Genomic DNA, 18,180 nt, shown 5'->3' on the forward strand with positions numbered 1-18,180 from the left:
GCTGGGCAGGGGAGCACAGGGTGTGGCTAATTCTGGGAAGCAGGTGCGGGGAACAGCTGACACCTGGCCTCTCAGCAGGTAGGGTTTCCGCAAGAGTGGGCTGCAAGGGTCCAACAGGTGCAGAGGCCCAGCACAGCGGAGCACACGCCTTAGACCGCTAGAGGGCGCCCGCAGGCTGATACAGACCAACACCTGGGACCGGACGTGAGGGGGCGAGGACTCGCCTCCACACAACTGGAGGGACTAGTCTCCATGGAGACAGCACGATGTTCAATTCCCCAAAACAAATGCCTTCGGGGCCCACAGCTTCCCCTCCCAATCCCAATAATACACACAGGACTGTCAGCATCCAAAATCTTTTTAATAACAAGGTAGGATCTGGGGTTAGTTTTTGTAGCCACGGCTGGCCCGCCGGCCTCTCGCCCGCTCGAACTTCCTGCCCTTGGATCGCACGTAGGGTCTGCGGGAAGAGAAAAGAGTTACATACAGATGGAGCCAGGCCTGATGTAAACTGGGGGCTAAGCCAGCAACATGGGCTCTGGCGGAGTGACCCAGAACCACAAGGAGACCGCTCAACCCAGGACAGGTTGGAGGTGACACACCACGGGGCCACTACAAAAGCCTGGCAGTGTGGGAAGCTGATGGCAGGAGGGATCGGCAAAGCCAGCGCCAGGCCTGGGGGTGCCAGCCTCAGAGCCCGGAGGCTTGGGTAAAATTCAGGCCCCACCAGGCAGATGCCAACTCAGCCTCAGGTGGAGCCTGTGCCTGGCACACTGGCTGCCGGGAAGCTCAACACCCAGGGGTGCACAGCTCTGAGCTGAGCCCCAAAGGGAAAGTGGGTGCGATGGGTGGGGAGCTCCAGGGAGGCCTGAGGCTGGACCAGTGTGAGAAACAGCAGCAGCTGTACCTACACATGCACTGTGGGGGCCAGGGGAAGAGCCAGGGCTGGGCACACTCACTTGGTGTGGCTGTGAGGGGTTCCTGGGGCCTTGCCGAAATGCTTGTACACCTCTCGGCCCTTGCGAGGACCTGGGGACGGAAAGAGAGGGGGAGGTCAGGCAGAAACCCCGCACCCAGGACTCCTGCAAGGAACCACTCTCCAGGGCTCCGGCTGACTGGGAGGTCCCTGACCTCCCAGACCTGGAGGGGGAAGGCTGTCGGCAGGCGCCAGCCCACCAGAGGAGACCACACGTGGCTCACCAGAAAGCAAGACGGTGCCACAGCCCTTGGGGGAGTCCAGGGCCAGCTGGTCGAAGGTGAGGATCTTGCCCCCAGCCTTGAGAATGCGGGTCCGGGCTCGGCTGCTCACCCGAAGTGCACACACCTTAGGGCACAGAGGACAGGTTCAGTCAGAGGCCCCTGCACGGCCACCCAGGGACTGCTGGGACTTACTGGTCACTGCCCTGGCCCAACAGGGAAGTCCTGACAACAAACACCTGTTAGAGGGCCTCCTGAGCTACTCACAGCTGTTTTTACCACTTGACTCCTAGAAACTTCTCTAAGGCCACAACTGGGAGCCATTACATTTAAGGAAATTGAGGCATAAAGAGATTTCGGACTTTGTCCAGAAGTTGATAAAATGACAGAGAAACCTAGACTCAAACCCAGGCTGCCTGGCTCAACAGCCAGCACCGCCCCAGAGGGGCTGGCCCAGGGACACCCCCATCAGTGACGCCAGCCACAAACCACCTTTGACTCAAAAGCCACCCAGTAGGTGTGATGCCTAAGTAACCCTGGAGATGAGGCCAGGATGCTGCTGGAGGCTGGTGGCACCACAGCAGCCAAGGCCGAGCCAGGTCCGAGGGACTCCACCCCAGCCTGTGCACCCGACCCACCACCGCGCTGACAGCCCCTCACTCACCTTCAGCTTGGGCACCTCCTGGACACGCACGTCATCGGTTATCGTACCCACCACCACTGCGGTTTTGCCCTCTCGGCCAGGAAGCTTCATCTTCCTGATCTTTGGGGGAGGACAGGAACATTAAGCCCCACCTGACCTTTCAAAACCCAAACCTGTTGCCTCCGGTGTGCTGGATGAAGATAGCTGTACCCCAACCAGGCGAAACCAGCCTGTGCAGCCACCTCTTGAACCAGCACAGGCCAGACCTCAGGCTCAAGCACAGAATTTTCAGCAGACCTCTCCTACAAGTTAAGACTTGTGTTGTATGACTTGGACAACCTAATGAAGCCCCTCTAAGCATTCCCCCAACAGTGACAAGGAGAGTAAGGCCAAGAAGCTGAGACAGTGGAAATGGAGTCTCACCTGAGGGTCAGAGCTCCAAGCCCACCCTCCCTCTGAAGACCCCAACTCCAGACCCGAGCGAGGTGCTCCCCGGGCTGGCCCCGCTCCCAACAGCCCCTCACCATCCGGGAAAGGGACAGAGGCGGCCGGTTGGTGCGGCTCATAAACAGCCTCTTCAGTACCACTTGGTTGAAGGTGGAGTTGGTCCGTCTGGCCAGGAACCTGTATAGCTGGACAAGGAGAAAGCAGAACTGAGAGCCCAAGGAAGCCCACCGCACCCCTCCTAACTTTCGAAGGAACGGGCGAACAACTGATTGTGGGCTTTCCCCTGTGCCAACGAGCTGCCGGGACAGAGCTGGCTGGCCCAGGTCCATCCTGGTCAAGGCCGCAGAGACCCCCCTCACCCCACTGCTAGTCGCAGCCCAAAAGCTAAAAACACTGAACTTCCAGAAGCTCTCGGAGATGTGAGCCTGCCCTGCAGGCACTAGAATGGAGGCCCAGGGAATTGCGGGGGGGGCCGCCCACAGGTCACAGACCCCGGGCTCACCTTGACCAACAGCCTCAGGTAGATGTCCTGGCTCTTGGGCTCCTTGCGCCGGACCTTGCGGTCTTTGTTGTGGCGGATGTCGACTCCCTGCATTGAGAAGAGGAGGCTGTAGATCCAGCTCCGCCCTGGCGGATCACCCCCACCCATCCGCGGACGCTGTCCATTACTGTCTGTCTCCTAGGCAGTGCCCGAGCCTCGTCTCTGCAGAGACCACGGATCCCAGGCCCAGCACGGGGAGACGCCTGGGAAAGTCAATTCCACCCTCTGGACCTCAAATGAGCCCTCTGTAGAAAGGGGCTGGGTCTACACTCCCAGCCTTCAGCCCACGACACAGCACCCCCAGAAGCTTTCGCACTGCAGCGGCTGTAACTCAAGCCCACCGTTCCCAACACACTCCCCGCCGGCTCCTGTAAGGTTTCCTTTTTCACAGACTCGTCAATTGTAAGGGACTACTTTAGAGCTCTTGTTTAACCCACGCAACGTTTACAAGAACCCACAATGGGCACTTCCTGCAACTGATTTCTTCCCCAACTCAGATCTGTGAAATGGAATTGTGTAATCAAACAGATGGAGAAAGTGGGGAACGGGCTGGGGAAGCAAGATCGCAGCGCTGGCAGGGAGCCGAGACTCGCACGGAGGCCTGTCGGGTCCCAAAACCCGGACACTGGACGTTCGACACTCCCCAGAACCCAAATTTCTAGGCTTAGGAGTGACAGGTCCGGGTTGCTTGGGTCAGAATCCTGGCCCCGCCACCTCCTGGCACTTAGACCTTAATCATTATCACTTAGCCTCCTCGTACCTCAATTTGGGCATCCATTCAATGGAGAAATACAGGAGGGGCTGGAGGCTGATACGACTGATCCATCCCTGCTGTCCAAGTCCCCTAAACAGCCCCCCACCACGGGAGTCGCCTCCTATGGACATCCCCGGAACCCCTGCCTCCCTCCGGTGCGCCTCCAGCCCGAGACCACAGCGGATGGCGGTGGATGGTACAGTCCCGAACGTCCCAAAGCGCACTCACCATGATGGCGCCTTCTGTTCCACCACGTCCGGAAAGAGAGAACGGAGCCGGAGTGGGCGGGGAAAGCCTTCAGAGAGCGGCGCCTGCATGACGTAAGCCTGGCGCGACTCGGCACTCTATCGCAACTTGGGCTTCTCTGTGGTGAATCCGGCGGCCGGCTAGATGGGCGTTTCCGGAATAGGGGGCGGGAACAACCAAAGAGGAGAGAGGACTTCGCCAAGGAGAGAAGGGCCGGCACGTCGGGGGCCTCTCTGGCCCTACCCAGTCCCTGTTCTCTATACCCTTCCGGACAAAAGGAATCTGGGAGCGAGAGAGATGTCGCGGGGAACCAGGAGGACTCGTCGCGCGGTGACTCTCTGGCCCGAAGCCGACAACCTCTCTGTGGTTTCCGGAGGATTGGGTGGGCCGAGTACTGGAGGTAAGGAGGCGGGGCAGGCGGGGCTAGCCTGGATTATCTGGAAAACCTCTGACCCCACGCTCCGGTCATTTCTTTATCAGGCTGCCTTATCTTGTGCTGCCCCTTCCACGCGCGGCCGCAGCTCGGGAAGTCCTCCTTGAGGTCTAATCTGAGATCTTCTTGCTGCAGGGCAGTATTATAGCGGACTGTATTTTCATCTTTGAGGTTCCGCTTCTCTCTGCCCGCAGAGGGCCGCTCCCTGACCCCTTCTCAGCCTCTGCCACCTGGGGCTGCTTTTCTCAGCCAGAGAAAGCAAGTGTCTGAGCAGGTTCGTTGTGAGGGATGTGGATGGTCCTGGAGCGCGGAGCGGGCACACTGAGGTCTCAAGCTTGGGGTTGGAGGAGAGAGAGGGGATGGGTAAAAAATTTCTGCGAGGGGAGGAGAGACTTGGAGACAGATGCAGAGGGGAGTAGGAATGGAGACCCAGAGGAGCAGTGGACAGACTGACGGTGGGCGGTGAGACCTAGAAAGAGGGGGAAGATGGCGATCCAAGAAGGAGAAGAGATGTAGATTCAAAATCAAATCGTGACTCTGCCACTTAATAACAGTGTGACTTTGGGCTAGTCATTTAACCTCTCTGTACCTTGCTTTTCTTATCTCCAAAAAAAAGGATGACAGTAGGCCCGGCACCTAGGATGTTCTCCAGCATTATATAAACTAGTAAAAATGCTTAAGACAATGCTTTGCACATGGAGCAAGTGCTCAATAAAAATTAGGCTCCATTCCTACTTATTGGCCCTCAGCGGATGAGACAAGATGAACTTGTCGGGACAGTGAAAAAGTTGAACTCCTCCTCTTTTCTCCTTCTCCAGGAGGCCCTGCCCCTTGGGCCTCCAGCACATCCAACCTGGCCTCCTGTAATCTGCCCTTGATACTCCTACTTATTCTCCTCCCTTCCACAGAGTCAAAGGCCAGGCCAGACCCAGCAGGCCTGCCTCCTTGCCCATACCCCCTCGCATGGACTCTGACCCAGGACCGGGGTCTTGATAACACAGCAGAGGACTGGCGGATGAATGGGCGCCTCAAAGCAGAAGAGCAGTGGGACCAGGTAAGGGTCCACTAAAGTCAAGATCGCCGTAGCACGGACAGTCTCCTCCTCCCTGTCCCTGTCCCCTCATCTCTGTAACTTGGTCTCTCTCTTTGAGTCTCAGCCTCTTGGGTCTGTGTGTCTGCCTTTCTCCCTGGTCCCAAAGCTCAGGTGCTGCGTTTCCCTGACTCTCCAATTTACTGGGTTTCTGTCCCCCTTTCTCTCTGAGTCATTCTTTGGCACGTACTCCCTGGAGCTGTTGCTGTTCTGGGTTGAACACAAGGTGCATTGTTTGGCAATAAATGAACTTCTTCCTCCATTTATATCTCTCAAAGATCTGTCCCTTTTTTTCTTCTGCAGGTGTCTTTCTCTCTACAACTCCATCTGTTTCTAGGTCTCCTGTTGTTATTCTTGCCTTGATTTTTTTTCAGTGTCACCAGGTCCCTACTGGGAATCGAACCTGTGATTCTTTGGTTCACAGGCTGGTGCTCAATCCACTGAGCCACACCAGCCACGGCTCTCCCATCTCTTTCCTTGTGTCTCTGTCTTGCCATTCACTAGGCAAGAGTCATTCACTACTTAGATGTTTATGTTACACTGCTGCCACTCTGGTTTGGGCCCAAGGTAAATAGTTTGTGACATTGTAAAAGATTGACATACAATATTAGTTTCAGGTGTACAGCATAATGATTTGGCATTTGTGTACATTGCAAAATGACCACCACAGTCCAGTTACCACCTGTTACCCTACAGAATTAATACAATATTATCGACTATACTCCCCATGCTGTGCATTACATCCCTGTGGCTTATTAATAACCTGTGAATTAATAATCCTCTCTCCCTGGTTTTCATTCCAAAAGTGTTTGTCCTTCTCTCTCTCTCTCTCTCTCTGTCCTTCTTTTTCTGGGGTTTCTTGAGTCTTTACCTTGCATATTCTTAATTCTACTGTCTATGTCTCTTTGTATGTCTGCTTTTCTGTGTCTGTCTCTCTGATTCTCTTTATCTGAAAAAAAGTCATTTTCTCTCCAAGTCTGTTATTGCTTTTGACTGCTTCTCTGACTCCCTTACTAAGCCCCTTTCTGTTTCTCTGGGTCTTTGTTATGCGTATTAGTCACTCTATCTGCATTTAAATACCTCCCTCTTGCTCCTTCTCTTTTATAAACCCACTGAATGGGACGTGCCCATCTGCCCTCGACAAACATGGCGATATAGTTCCTGCGCAGAGGGCCGTGACACCGCCTCTGCTGCGCTTATGCCCTCACCTACAATGGCGGCGGATATCGCGAGCATTCCGACCCTTCCCGCTGCAGGCTGCAGGCCCCGTGCCAAGCTCGCGGGTCGGCTGGACCCACCTTCTGTGTGCGCTCATTGGAGTGGCTCAGGCCATCCGCATGGCCATTGGCTGAACGTATGCACACTCCCCCACACACACCCCTGGTCGGGGCGGGTGCTGCTGACTTGAGGGGCCACTCGGAGGAGGATCTGGTGGGTGTGGGGGTCGGGGCAGGGACCCGAATCTGGATGACTGCGGGACCAAGAAGAACGGAAAGACGCAGGCCCAGGACTGGGGTACCAGGGCTGTGGGATGGAGATGGAGAACCAGAACCAGGGCTGGGGGATCCAGGAATAATAGAAACCCCGGTCTGAGACTGGCTTTTGGAAATCGGCAAGGGGCAGGGAGAGTGGAGGTCTGGGACCAGGGAACCGGAGACAAAGACTCGGGCTTATGAATTGGAGAGACCTATGGATAGAGGCCCAGGTCTGGGGTACCTGGAGGGGCAGAGAGAATGGAAACCACACCAGAGACCCGAGGACCTAGGGACAGAGACTCAGACCCAGGACTGGGGAAGATCTAGGGCTCTGTGCCTAAACCTGATTTGAGGTAAGGGGCGGGGCCTGAGACAGCTGCCCAGGACAAGGGCAGAGTTGACTCTGTAGGGCGAGGTCATGCAGATGGGGCTGTGTCTGGGGCAGCTGGAGGAGGGGGGAAGGTGAGAGGCAGGACTGGCAGGTGGCTGTGTGTGCGGAGCAGAGGGGAGCAAAGGTGAGTAAGAAGGAGGAGGCAGAAGCAAAGGCAGAGGGCAGGGGGAGAGCTTCTGGGGAGGGGACCTCAGGCCAGCTCCCATCCCTTCCCTGAAGAGTAGGGGGCCAGCTCTTGCACCCTGTCCCTGGGAGATGCCTGCATGTGGCTCTTCTAGCTCTCTGACCCCTTAGTCCCCTCATGTCACAGCCCTTTTTCCGTTTTTCCTGGTCTCTGCACCTTCCACCTCCTGCCTGTGTTCTCTATGTTCTGCTCCCTCGTCTTCCTGACCCTCTAAGGGCCTCCCAGAGCCCCTGCAACTCTCTTAATCTCCCAAGTATCTGTTGTCACCCTAGGTTTCATTTCTTTGAAGCTGTTTACCCGTCTTCTACTTTGTATCCAATGTCTGCCCCTTGCTACTTTCTCCATCTGGAGACCACTGCGTGTGTTGTGTTTTTCTCCGTCTTTGCGTGTCTGTTTCTTCCTGTGTCTCCAACATCCTGATTTCGACCCTCTGCCTTCCTTTCCTACAGTCCCTGTCATCCGACACACTATATTTTACTTTTTTGTCTCGTTTTTCGTTTGTTAGTTTACACACGTAAACTCCACGAAGGCAGGGATTTGTGGTCCACTCTGCTCCCCGCTGTGTTTGCGAGGCCTGGCGTTGTGATTGGCCCACGGGGGGAGTGAATAATTATTTAGGAAATGAATGAGTAAATGTTTGCATGCGCGGGTGTGGACGTTCCAGTCTATCCAGTTTCTCCCCTGCATTTCCAGGGTCTCCCCACATTTTTCTGGGCCTGTCGGTCTGGTGCACCTGTGATTGCCCCTCATTGTCTCCCCCTGTCCACAGGCCCTGCCCTGCTTCCCTCCACGTGACACAGGGGTCCTGGACTCTGACACCTGCCCTTCCTCCCACAGGAGCCAGACCAGTAGCTGACCTGGAGCTCGGGCCACAGGCCTAGGACTGCCCTGGAAGGGGCCGAGGCCATGGTCCCGCTGCCGCCGCCACCCCTGGCCGCCAGCACTCCGCTCCTGCACGGCGAGTTTGGCTCCCACCCGGCCCGAGGCCCGCGCTTTGCCCTCACTCTCACACCGCAGGCCCTGCACATACAGCGGCTGCGTCCAAAGCCTGAGGCCAGGCCCCGGGGCGGCCTGGTCCCGCTGGCCGAGGTCTCAGGCTGTTGCACCCTGCGGAGCCGCAACCCCTCAGACTCAGCGGCCTACTTCTGTGTCTACACGTACCCGAGGGGCCGGCGCGGGGGCCGGCGGAGGGTCACACGCACCTTCCGGGCCGATGGGGCGGGCACCTACGAGGAGAATCGGGCGGAGGCCCAGCGCTGGGCCACTGTCCTCACGTGTCTGCTCCGTGGACTGCCGCTGCCAGGGGACGGGGGTGAGGTCCGGGGCAGCCTCGGTGGCTCTGTGGGTCCCCCTCTGTGGGTGTCTCTCTCTGCGTTTCTGTGTGTCTGAGTGATGTCTCCCTGGGTCAGTGCTGGAAGAGTGACACCAAGACGGTGAGAGGCTACAGGAAGAACAAATCACAAGCTGAGAAAAATTATTTGTGTCTGCTGCGCTCTTGCTACATTTTTGCCTCTATCCCTTCCCCTTTTACGTGGGTCCTGACCACAGATGAGTCAGAGGCTCCCAGGCTGGCGAGAGCAGCAGACTGAGATGTGACCAGTCAGCAACCAGAGTTCTCAGAGGTGGCATCTAAAACTAGTCTAGGGGTCTGCAAAAGGCTTTTGGGCAGGGGTGCCACCCAGGGTCCTGCTGGGTGCCTGGGTGGTGACCCACACAACCTCTTAGAGTGTAGCCACCTGATCTAGGATCCAGGTGTTCTCAGGAATGAGGAAACAACACGTTCCTGTTCCCACGGGGAGGGGGGGGGTCCAGAGGGCATTGGGATTAGACACCTAAGCTGAGCCTTTGTCTAAGAAGGGAGCGGCCTGGGCAGGTGAGGCCTGGGAAAGAAAAACAACTTCCTGGAGGCTCCAGGGTCGGCCCTCCCCAGGCCCCATTGGAGGGTTTGTGCAGTGACCATTTCTGAGGTGAGGGACCTGAGCCTCTGGCCTCTACAGACTCCCTCCCCTCTCTCTGCAGAAATCACCTCCCATCTCCTGCCCAGGCCACCGCGATTGCTTCTATTGGTCAATCCCTTTGGTGGGCGGGGCCTGGCTTGGCAGTGGTGTAAGAACCACGTGCTGCCCATGATCTCTGAAGCTGGGCTCTCCTTCAACCTCATCCAGACAGGTAAGGGTGGTGTTGGCATGGAAGGTGAGGGCCTGGGGCTGAATTTCCGAGTCCTGGGGAGCAGGGGTGGGGTGGGAGTGGAACAGCTTGCCTCACCTCCGGGTTCCCTACATTAGAACGACAGAACCATGCTCGGGAGCTGGTCCAGGGACTGAGCCTGCGTGAATGGGATGGCATTGTCACAGTCTCTGGAGATGGGCTGCTGTATGAGGTAGGGCAGGAGCCGCCCTGTGTCGAGCCCCAGGTTTCAGGAGAACCACAGAGGCCAGGACAAGCACTCAGGTGTCTGGTCTCTGGCTCCGCAGGTGCTGAACGGGCTCCTAGATCGCCCCGACTGGGAAGAGGCTGTGAAGACGCCTGTGGGCATCCTGCCCTGCGGCTCAGGCAACGCCCTGGCTGGAGCTGTGAACCACCACGGGGGGTAGGTGGGCTTTCCCTGCCCCGGGGGAGCCTGAGGATACCCTGAAGGAGGGCTAACAGGGACCCGGCACATCTGCCACCCCCTCCACCAGTCCACTGTCAGGTTGAATCAGTCTGGCATTTTTGCTGGTCTTGTTCCCAGCTGTATCCCTAGTGCCCAGAACTGTGCCTGTCACACAGGCAACACTTAGTGAATGCTTGTGGCGTGCAAGGATCGACAGGGAACCTGGCCCAGTAAGAGGAGTCCGTGTGGAGGTGGCTAAGTAGCTGTGGATGGGCCCAGGGACATGGCTCGCCTGTCCCCTTGCTGTCTGTCTGTCTGTCTGTCTCTGCCCTGCCCCGTGCGCTGTTCTTCACCCAGTCTTGCTTCCTCTGTCTCACTGTGTCAATCTGTGTCTGGCCCTCAAGGTTTGAGCAGGCCCTGGGTGTCGACTTGCTGCTGCACTGCGCCCTGCTGCTCTGCCGGGGCGGCTGCTGCCCACTGGACCTGCTGTCTGTGACGCTGGCCTCGGGCTCCCGCTGCTTCTCCTTCCTGTCTGTGGCCTGGGGCTTTGTGTCGGACGTGGACATCCACAGTGAGCGCTTCAGGGCCTTGGGCAGTGCCCGTTTCACACTGAGCACAGTGCTGAGCCTCGCCACACTGCACACCTACCGTGGACGCCTCTCCTACCTCCCTGCCACTGTGGAGCCTGCCTCACCCACCCCTGCCCACGGCCTGCCCCGGGCCAAATCGGAGTTGACCCTGGCGCCTGTCCCAGCTCCACCTGTGGCCCACTCACCCCTTCATCGCTCCATGTCTGACCTGCCCCTGCCGCTCCCTCAGCCTGCCCTGACCTCCCCAGACTCCCCTGAACCGCTGCCCGTCCTGGCCCTTAATGGCGGGGCCCCAGAGCTGGCTGGGGACTGGGTTGGGGCTGGAGATGCTCCACTGTCCCCAGACCCACTGCTGCCCTCTCCGCCTGGCTCCCCCAAGTCAGCTCTACTCTCACCCATCAACGAGGGGGCCCCAGAAACAACAGCATCCTCTGGGCTCCTGTCCAGTGACCCAGTAGCTGCCTCTACTGGGGGTCCCCCAGACGACCTGCTTCCTCCTCTGGGTGCCCCACTACCCCCAGGCTGGGTGACGCTGGAGGAGGACTTCGTGCTAGTCTTGGCTATCTCACCCAGCCACTTGGGGGCTGACCTGGTGGCAGCCCCCCACGCGCGCTTTGACGATGGCCTGGTGCACCTGTTTTGGGTGCGTGGTGGCATCTCGCGAGCGGCACTGCTGCGCCTTTTCCTGGCCATGGAGCAGGGTAGCCACTTCAGCCTGGGCTGCCCACAGCTGGGCTACTCCGCGGCTCGTGCCTTTCGCCTGGAGCCGCTCACACCTCGTGGGGTGCTTACGGTGGATGGGGAGCGGGTGGAGTATGGGCCCCTGCAGGCACAGGTGCATCCGCGTCTTGGTACACTGCTCACTGGACCTCCTGGCCGTCCTGGGCGAGAGCCTTGAATCTCGCAAAACTTGGAAACCGGTACGGGCGGGGGGCTACATTCCAAGGGGGCGGGGCCTGGGCTCAGTGATGTGACCTGGCAGCTAGAGTTCAGGTGGAGGTCCCACGTGCAGCTCCCGTAGTTCTGGCTCAGGACTGCGCCCTCACCCAGAGGACCAGAGGAGATGCTGGAGGGTGACCCAAATGTTAGGGGGTGAGGGCCATCAGGATCACAGGAAATTGGACTCGCCTGGGAGGGTAGAGCTCAGATTAAAAAACAGGTCGGCTGAGGGCGGGGCTTAACCTGTTGTCCAATGATGAGGCCTGGAATGCACGGGCTGGCCGTTCAGGATCTCTCCCTGTCGACTCCGGTGCCTCTATTTAACTGGCCAATCAGCCCTGGAGGGGCGGGTTCCCCGGGGCCGACGCTCGCATTTGCACTACAGTTCCTCCCTTCCCCGCGCGTGAGTGCGGGCAGCGTTCGTTTCCCGTGTTCTGTGTCCTGTGCATTTCCTGAACCCAATCTTCAAAGCACTTGAAAAGGTCTATGCAATAAAGGTAGTCGCTTCATTCCTTTTAGACCCTGATCTCTTCATCTAGTAGTCCCTGGGAGTGCCCGAAGCCCAGACTTACCCACGGACTGTGGCTAGCGTGACCCCGCTGGCCTTGAACTGGGGCCAGGGGGGTGCCTCCTCCCCCACGACAGCTGGCTCTAGGGTTATCAAGATTTATTCAGGATCGTGTTAAACGGAGGCGGCGGGAGGACGGGCCCCCCGACGTGCCAGGGGCACACAGAAGACTCTCCCCGCCCCCGCGAGGGAGGGGGGAGGCTCGCTTTTTCTTAAAAATATAAATGTATTTATCTGCATCCTCACGTCCCTGGGGCACCCAGCTGACCGGCCCGTGGGCCACAGGGTGGGGAGGGAAGGAGGCGTCTGGGCGCAAGTCTGAGTGAGGCGGAGGTGAGCTCCGCCAGGTGGGGAAAGGGGGATGGCCTCACAGGGCCCCGTGCTGGGCCTGGTAGCGGGAGAGCACAGCACGGTAGTGCGACAGCTCCTGGCGCACGGCCACCACCTCCTGCCGGAGCAGGGCATTCTCCTTCTCCAGGAAGGCCGCCCGCACGGATATCTGGTTCTCCTTAAGGCGCCTGGCGTCGCGGGACCGCTTGGCTGCCTCGTTATTCTTGTACCGCCGACTCCAATACTTTTCATCCTGGGGATACAGAGGTGGGAAAGCAATGAGGTTCAGAGGGGCCCTGGCCACAGCGAGAGAAGGGAGGAACAACTTTGCTTGTTCCTTCACGGGTCAGAGGGAATGTAGAAGACTTCTAGGGCTGTTTCTTGCCCATCAGAGGTCTCTGCTGGGATGGGTACCCAAGGGTCTGCCCTTCTAGGGCCCTGGTTGTTAAGGAGAGCAGGCCCCTAGCAACAGCTAAAGCAGGAGAGAAGCTCCCACCACAAATCACTGGGCTTCAAGTCTTCAGTGTGCAGAGCAGACACCACGCTCCTCACCTGACAAAGGGCCTGCAGTTAGTTCCTGGATGCTAAGGATGCTTGTTCCCTAGCAACAAAGCCTTCGGGGTGTAAGAGCTCCCAGTGAAAAGCACTGCCTTATACATCACCTTTCCAGATCCCGGTTGCTAAGGAAAGTCTAGCCTCCCTGGTGATGGGATTTCAAGTCCCATAAAATATTTCCAGAGCTGAATCCCTTCAAATCTGGTTGCCAGAGCAACCTCATCCCTCCTTAGCAAACAAAAGGTCTGCCCTGGCGGAGTAGCTCAGGTGGTTAGAGCATTGTCCTGATACTCCAAGGTTGTGGGTTCAATCCCTGGTCAGGGCACATAAAAGAATCAACTGATGAATGCATAAAGTGGGAGAACAAACTGATGTATATGACTCTCCCTCTTGCCCTCTGTATCTCTAAAATCAATCAATAATAAAAAAAAAAAAGTAATGTCTAAGTAGTCCCAATGACTGCAGCTGGTCTGTGACCTGCTGGCCTTGAATAGAGGCTGGGGAGCTGCCCCCTGCCAAATACGTCCCGATGACTAGAAGCATTGTCCTTTAGCAAAGGGTCCATACTGAGATCTCCTTACATGGCTGTGCCCAGGGTTCCCTAGTCCAGGCATCTGGCTGCAGAAGAGGACCACTCCTTAGTCCCAAGGAGCACGCAGAACTCTGAAAGATGCCTCCTGAACCCCATTTAATTAAAGCCTAGTTCCTCCTTGCTAGGGCAAATCCAGTACCTAGCAACAAGGCCCTGTGCTAGAAGAAACCACTGGCGTAGATTTGTTGGAGGCTGGTCCTAGCTGCCCTGAGTAGCTGTGTCTTCCATGGAGGCATGGCAAAGTCTTATGAGAGAAGCCCAGGCATCTCTTATTAGGAGACACCCCAGAACTGGAAAAGTGGGAATGCTAGAAGTGTGTTGTCACTGCCCAAAGAACCCACATCAGAATGTGGCTCTGGCTGCCAATGGGACCCTGAGGCCCCCTGCCAATGAGGTGGTCCAGACCCAGGACACAAGGCCTAGAGGGCTGGCAAAGTCTGTGTCCTGGGCTCAGGCAAGCCCCAGCCTGGCTGGCCATTTAGAAGAGACAGATTGGTACCCCACTGCTAAGAAACATTGTCCTTAGTAACTGAGAGGGGCAGAGCCCAGAGCCTGCCCCACTGAGCAGCTTGGTTCCAGCTGGCGGGAGAGGCACCAAGTGTGTACAACTGGGTCTGGCAGGGCTAGCTGAGTCTGTGTCCCACAGTGATACCATAAATTTCAGTGATACCAGTGATTTCATAAATTCCAAGCCCAAAACTTGCTCCCCATAAATTTCAGTGATACCAGTGATTTCATAAATTCCAAGCCCAAAACTTGCTCCCCTTGTACCTCATGGCCAACGAGGGCTGATCCTTGGCTGTAGGTGAGACTGAGAGCTAATCCTAGGAAGAGCCCAGGCCAGACTGTGAGAAACCCTGGCTGTGGGGACCGCGCTAGCCCAGCCTGTGTCCCACATCCGGCAGTGCTCACCTTCTGCTCCTCTGGCACCTGGATCTTCCTCGCCTTCTTCATAATGGGCTGGGGCTTAAGTTCTTCCTCTGAGAAGCGATGTCTCCGAGGGTCAAAGGTCTCATGGCCCGGAATGCTTGACAGAGCTAAATCAGCAGGATCGGGTTCAAAGGTCATCAGCACCTCCACGGTATCTGGGTCCACAGGGCTGGGTGTGTCCCGAGAGGTCAGGCCTTGGGGGGAATAGAATGTGTCACCTGATTGTGTTTATTTTGCAAAGGTGGTTCCCAGATGCCACCCCCTACTCAGGTATATCCACCATAATGAAGGCCAACGTAAAGCTTTGCCAGAGATCAACACCCCTAATATAAAATGCTGAGCTTCCCTAAGCCACAAAGATGCTTAGAAATCATGGCACCAACTCCACTTCTACAAACAGGGAAACTGCGGCCCAATCATTACCCGATTTGTCCTAAATTACCCTTGAGTCTGGGCTATTGCTTCTAAATCCTGATGCCTTTGGTCAGTGATAGCTTCTATCCCATAAACTAGCCTGAATCCTTCTTTCTGAGTCCCCGGCCAACGTCTAGACCCCAGGATGCTCCGGGAAACGGACTCCAATGCACTAAAAACACCTCAAAAGCCTCTTAAGAACTATTAGCTCTCAAGAGTTACTGAACAGAAGCGAAAAGGGTCTGGCGGCCTGCCCCTTTAAGAGCAAGCAAGCAAGGGTCAGCTGAGGACACCGGTTCAGGACCGAGTCACGTGCCGGAGCCTGCTTTTTCCCGCCCCCACCTCCACCCCCGCCGCCTAGGGCAGCCTCACGTTCCCCAAGCTCCGCCCCCTCCAGCATGACTGCGCGTGCGCGAAGCTCAGAGGAGGTTAAGAGAGGACTCACGTGGCGCGGGAGCATGCGGCGGGGAAGGGGAGGGCCCTGGGTCTGCCTGGAGGTCTGACCCGAAGGTCCGACCTGTGGCAGGTGTGTCCAACAATCCCGGACCTGCAGCCCAACCCTGAACACCCCAAGGTGCCAGAGGAAGCACACTTTTCCTCTTGCTCCTTTGGGCCTCTCAGCTCGAACCTTTGAACCTCCAGGATCCAGTTCCCCCTACACTCTCAGGAACACAGGGGAACCGGCCCACGATCTTTTCCCCAGGACCCCTTTGCCACTGGGGTGCACACGATTCTGGGATCCCAGGCCATTCCTCTCCCAGGAATATAGGAAGCTTGGCCCTCGCCCCAACGTAAGACCTAGAATGAAGATCCTCTGCCTTCTCCCCTCTGCTGGATTGCAGGACCCAGGGTCCTTGCCCGTCTGTAGTGGGGGACCTAGAAACCAGGGCTGGCAGTCCCTTACGTGTGGAAAAACATAAGTCTGTGCCCAGCCCTCGCATTCTCCCCAGTCTACTAGGCCTAGGAGTTCGGTCCTATCCCAGTTCCACTAATTCTGGGCCCAGAACATGGGGGCACAATCCACTTTCCACTAAATAACTCCAGTGTTCTGGGCTCGTAGTCCCGGCTCCACGAGTCCCTACGTCCCACAGAAAGTCCACACTGCCGCCCCACTAGGCAGGCTTCCTGGAATTTGAGGTCCCAAGTCGCTCCTTTTCTATTGATCCTGGAGACCCAGTCTGATCTCTTCCGACCGGTCTCAACTAGGGAGCCCGGAATCCAGACACACAGCCTGAGTCCCACCAGCTGGCCGGGGTGTCTCACCGCCCCGCCCCCTGTAGACTAAGCCCGCCCACCCAAGGCCCTGCCCCCGCCGCTGCACCTGCGCGGTGTCCGCCTGTCACCCCGAGGGCAGCCCGGGCGGGGGCGTGCCCCGGCGAGGAGCGAGGGGAAGCCGAGCAGCAGGAACCGGGCCCCGGGGAGGGTGCGGGCGTGCGCATGGGCGAAGGTGCCGGTGATGGGCCACCGGGGGGCGGTGGACTGGGAGGGAGCCCGTGCTCCAGCAGGAAGGCGTCCAGGTCCACGTACTCCACGTCGCCGAATGGCAGCGTCCGTTCCCACAGCAGCGGCGCCAACAGACTCGGGCCAGGCGCAGCTGCCGGGCGCCCTCGGGGGGACCCGCCGCCCACCACCGCCCCAGCTGGGGCATCCGCCGGGCCCGCCGCCGGGCCTGCCGACTCCAGGCTGGGCCCGGGAACCGTGGCTGCCGGCAGAACCGCCCTGCGCTCCTTTTCCTTCAGGAGACCTGGGGGCCAGGAAGACCGGGCAGGGTAGGAAAGGAGAGGAAGACAGAGATGGAGAAGGGACCCCCGAGTCAGAGAGACACGAGGAAAGGGAAAACAGAGACCCACACGATGGAGATCCAGGGAAAGAGGGGACAGACGGGGGTGGAGGGAGACCGGAGAGGGAGGGCAAGGACCCAGAGAGAGGAGAGGACAGAGACTCAGAGGGAGAGAAACCCATAGAGAAAGGTCAAAGACGGAGTCGGCAGAGACACCAAGAGGGACAGAGACCAAGAGGAATAGAACTCATTAAGAGCGGAGGTCAGAGAGGCGAAGAGAGATGGGGACAGAGACCCAGTAAGGGACAGACACAGGACGGGAACGGAAGTTCAGACAGAGGTAGGTAGAGGGTTGGGCAGGTGAGAGAAAAAAAAAAATGACAGCTTTGTGATTCCTCTGTAACCTACCCCCCGCCCCCGTGTGCAAGTACCCCTTCCCCGCCCCGTCCCCACACTCTATAAGGGACAGGAAGGGGCTCTATTCCTGGGGCACATTCCTCATCCCTAGACTCCATGTGACCCCAGAAGGCCCCGCCCAGGCCCGTGTCACTACCGTGTGAGCATCCGACACACCCCCTCCCTCCTCCCTGGACCCCAGGGGTCCAGACTCTCAGAACCAAAGGGAAGAGGGGGTTGGGGCTTAGACTATTGGGTCCTCTGGGAGAAGGGCATGGAGGAGGCTGGACTCCTGGGTCCTCGGGGTGGAGGGGCTTGAGAGCCGGTACTCTGGGGTCGTGGATGCTGAGGGATCTGGGGGTCTAAACACCTTAGTACATTGGTAAAGGTTGGGAGGATGGATTACCGGCACCGTAGGGGATAGCTGTGGACTCCCCACCCCCAGGAGTCCCTAAGGGAGTAGGGTGTCTGAGCTGGGCGAGGTGGGGTATAGAACTCACAGCTGGCCGGTTCTTTGGGCTTGCTGGTCCCTTGCAGAAGGCTCCGTAACCCAAGCAGCGCTCCCCCGCCAGGGGGGGTCCCGGCCGGGCCGCCCAGCAGCAGGGGGGCCGGGGTCCTGTCACTCTGGGGCCGCGCCATCGCCGGGCACCTGCCCGCAGGTTCACGGGCTCATGGAGAGACGATGAGCTGACCTGCCACTCAACGGTAAACTCCTGTGGTTCGGGCAAGTGTCTGCCCAGGTTCAGGCGAGCGCAGCTTGCAAGATTCCAGTATCCAGAACAGTGCAAATCCTAGGAGCTACGGGGATTTGCAGTCCTCGCTGCAGAAACGTGCAACTCTGGAGGGTCCCAGGAGACCATGCAGTCTGGGTGAGGGTTTGATCAAACCAGGCGGCCAGCTCCTTGCAACAGAGGGTTTAAGGGGACTCAAGGCGCTCCTTCTATAAGGTGGTCGAGCCTGGCTCTTGCAAAATCTGCAGCTCTCTCAACGGAAGACGCTTCGCAATCTGCACCAAGAGGTGTGCGCGGAGGGGCGGGGGAGGGGACAGGAGGAGGCGGCCGCTTTGAGGCGTGGCCAAAGCAAACTTCTTTC

The 18,180-nt window shown here is 58.0% G+C and overlaps 3 protein-coding genes across 3 annotated transcripts; 1 reads left to right on the top strand and 2 right to left on the bottom strand.

The window, feature by feature from the left end:
- Window positions 1-340: 340 nt before the first annotated feature.
- Window positions 341-3,857, bottom strand: RPL18 (ribosomal protein L18). Its single transcript, XM_045856170.1, has 7 exons — window positions 3,811-3,857; window positions 2,790-2,876; window positions 2,365-2,472; window positions 1,862-1,960; window positions 1,201-1,324; window positions 960-1,029; window positions 341-460 (listed from the first exon to the last, which is right to left on the bottom strand). The coding sequence occupies exons 1-7, from the start codon at window positions 3,811-3,813 to the stop codon at window positions 385-387; spliced, it is 567 nt and encodes a 188-aa protein (XP_045712126.1). The 5' UTR covers window positions 3,814-3,857; the 3' UTR covers window positions 341-384.
- Window positions 3,858-3,972: 115 nt separating this feature from the next.
- SPHK2 (sphingosine kinase 2) lies at window positions 3,973-12,041 on the top strand. Its single transcript, XM_045856166.1, is given in 7 exon segments — window positions 3,973-4,228; window positions 5,170-5,315; window positions 8,239-8,713; window positions 9,421-9,570; window positions 9,687-9,781; window positions 9,876-9,991; window positions 10,399-12,041. Coding segments are annotated over 7 exon segments (2,322 nt in total). The 3' UTR covers window positions 11,483-12,041.
- Window positions 12,042-12,169: 128 nt separating this feature from the next.
- LOC123830183 (D-box binding PAR bZIP transcription factor) lies at window positions 12,170-18,127 on the bottom strand. Its single transcript, XM_045856167.1, has 4 exons — window positions 17,589-18,127; window positions 16,234-16,656; window positions 14,481-14,692; window positions 12,170-12,674 (listed from the first exon to the last, which is right to left on the bottom strand). Exons 1-4 carry the CDS (start codon window positions 17,725-17,727, stop codon window positions 12,459-12,461), a joined length of 990 nt encoding a protein of 329 aa, XP_045712123.1. The 5' UTR covers window positions 17,728-18,127; the 3' UTR covers window positions 12,170-12,458.
- Window positions 18,128-18,180: the final 53 nt, after the last annotated feature.

The sequence above is a fragment of the Phyllostomus hastatus genome, unplaced genomic scaffold, assembly GCF_019186645.2.
Source record: "Phyllostomus hastatus isolate PE091 unplaced genomic scaffold, TTU_PhHast_1.1 phas_scaffold_1224, whole genome shotgun sequence".
Classification (NCBI taxonomy): Eukaryota; Metazoa; Chordata; class Mammalia; order Chiroptera; family Phyllostomidae; genus Phyllostomus; species Phyllostomus hastatus.

Bases quoted from the DNA above. Each gene is read 5' to 3' on its own strand.
- RPL18 (XM_045856170.1), bottom strand. The intron at 1,325-1,861 runs GTGAGTGAGGGG...CTGTGCCCTAAG, and splicing joins AGGAGGTGCCCAAGCTGAAG to GTGTGTGCACTTCGGGTGAG. The intron at 1,030-1,200 runs GTGAGCCACGTG...TTCCGTCCCCAG, and splicing joins TGGCACCGTCTTGCTTTCTG to GTCCTCGCAAGGGCCGAGAG.
- LOC123830183 (XM_045856167.1), bottom strand. From the start codon at position 17,727: ATGGCGCGGCCCCAGAGTGACAGGACCCCGGCCCCCCTGCTGCTGGGC. The intron at 14,693-16,233 runs GTGCAGCGGCGG...ATTCCCCCCAAG, and splicing joins GACAGGCGGACACCGCGCAG to GCCTGACCTCTCGGGACACA. The intron at 12,675-14,480 runs GTGAGCACTGCC...CTGTATCCCCAG, and splicing joins AGGTGCCAGAGGAGCAGAAG to GATGAAAAGTATTGGAGTCG.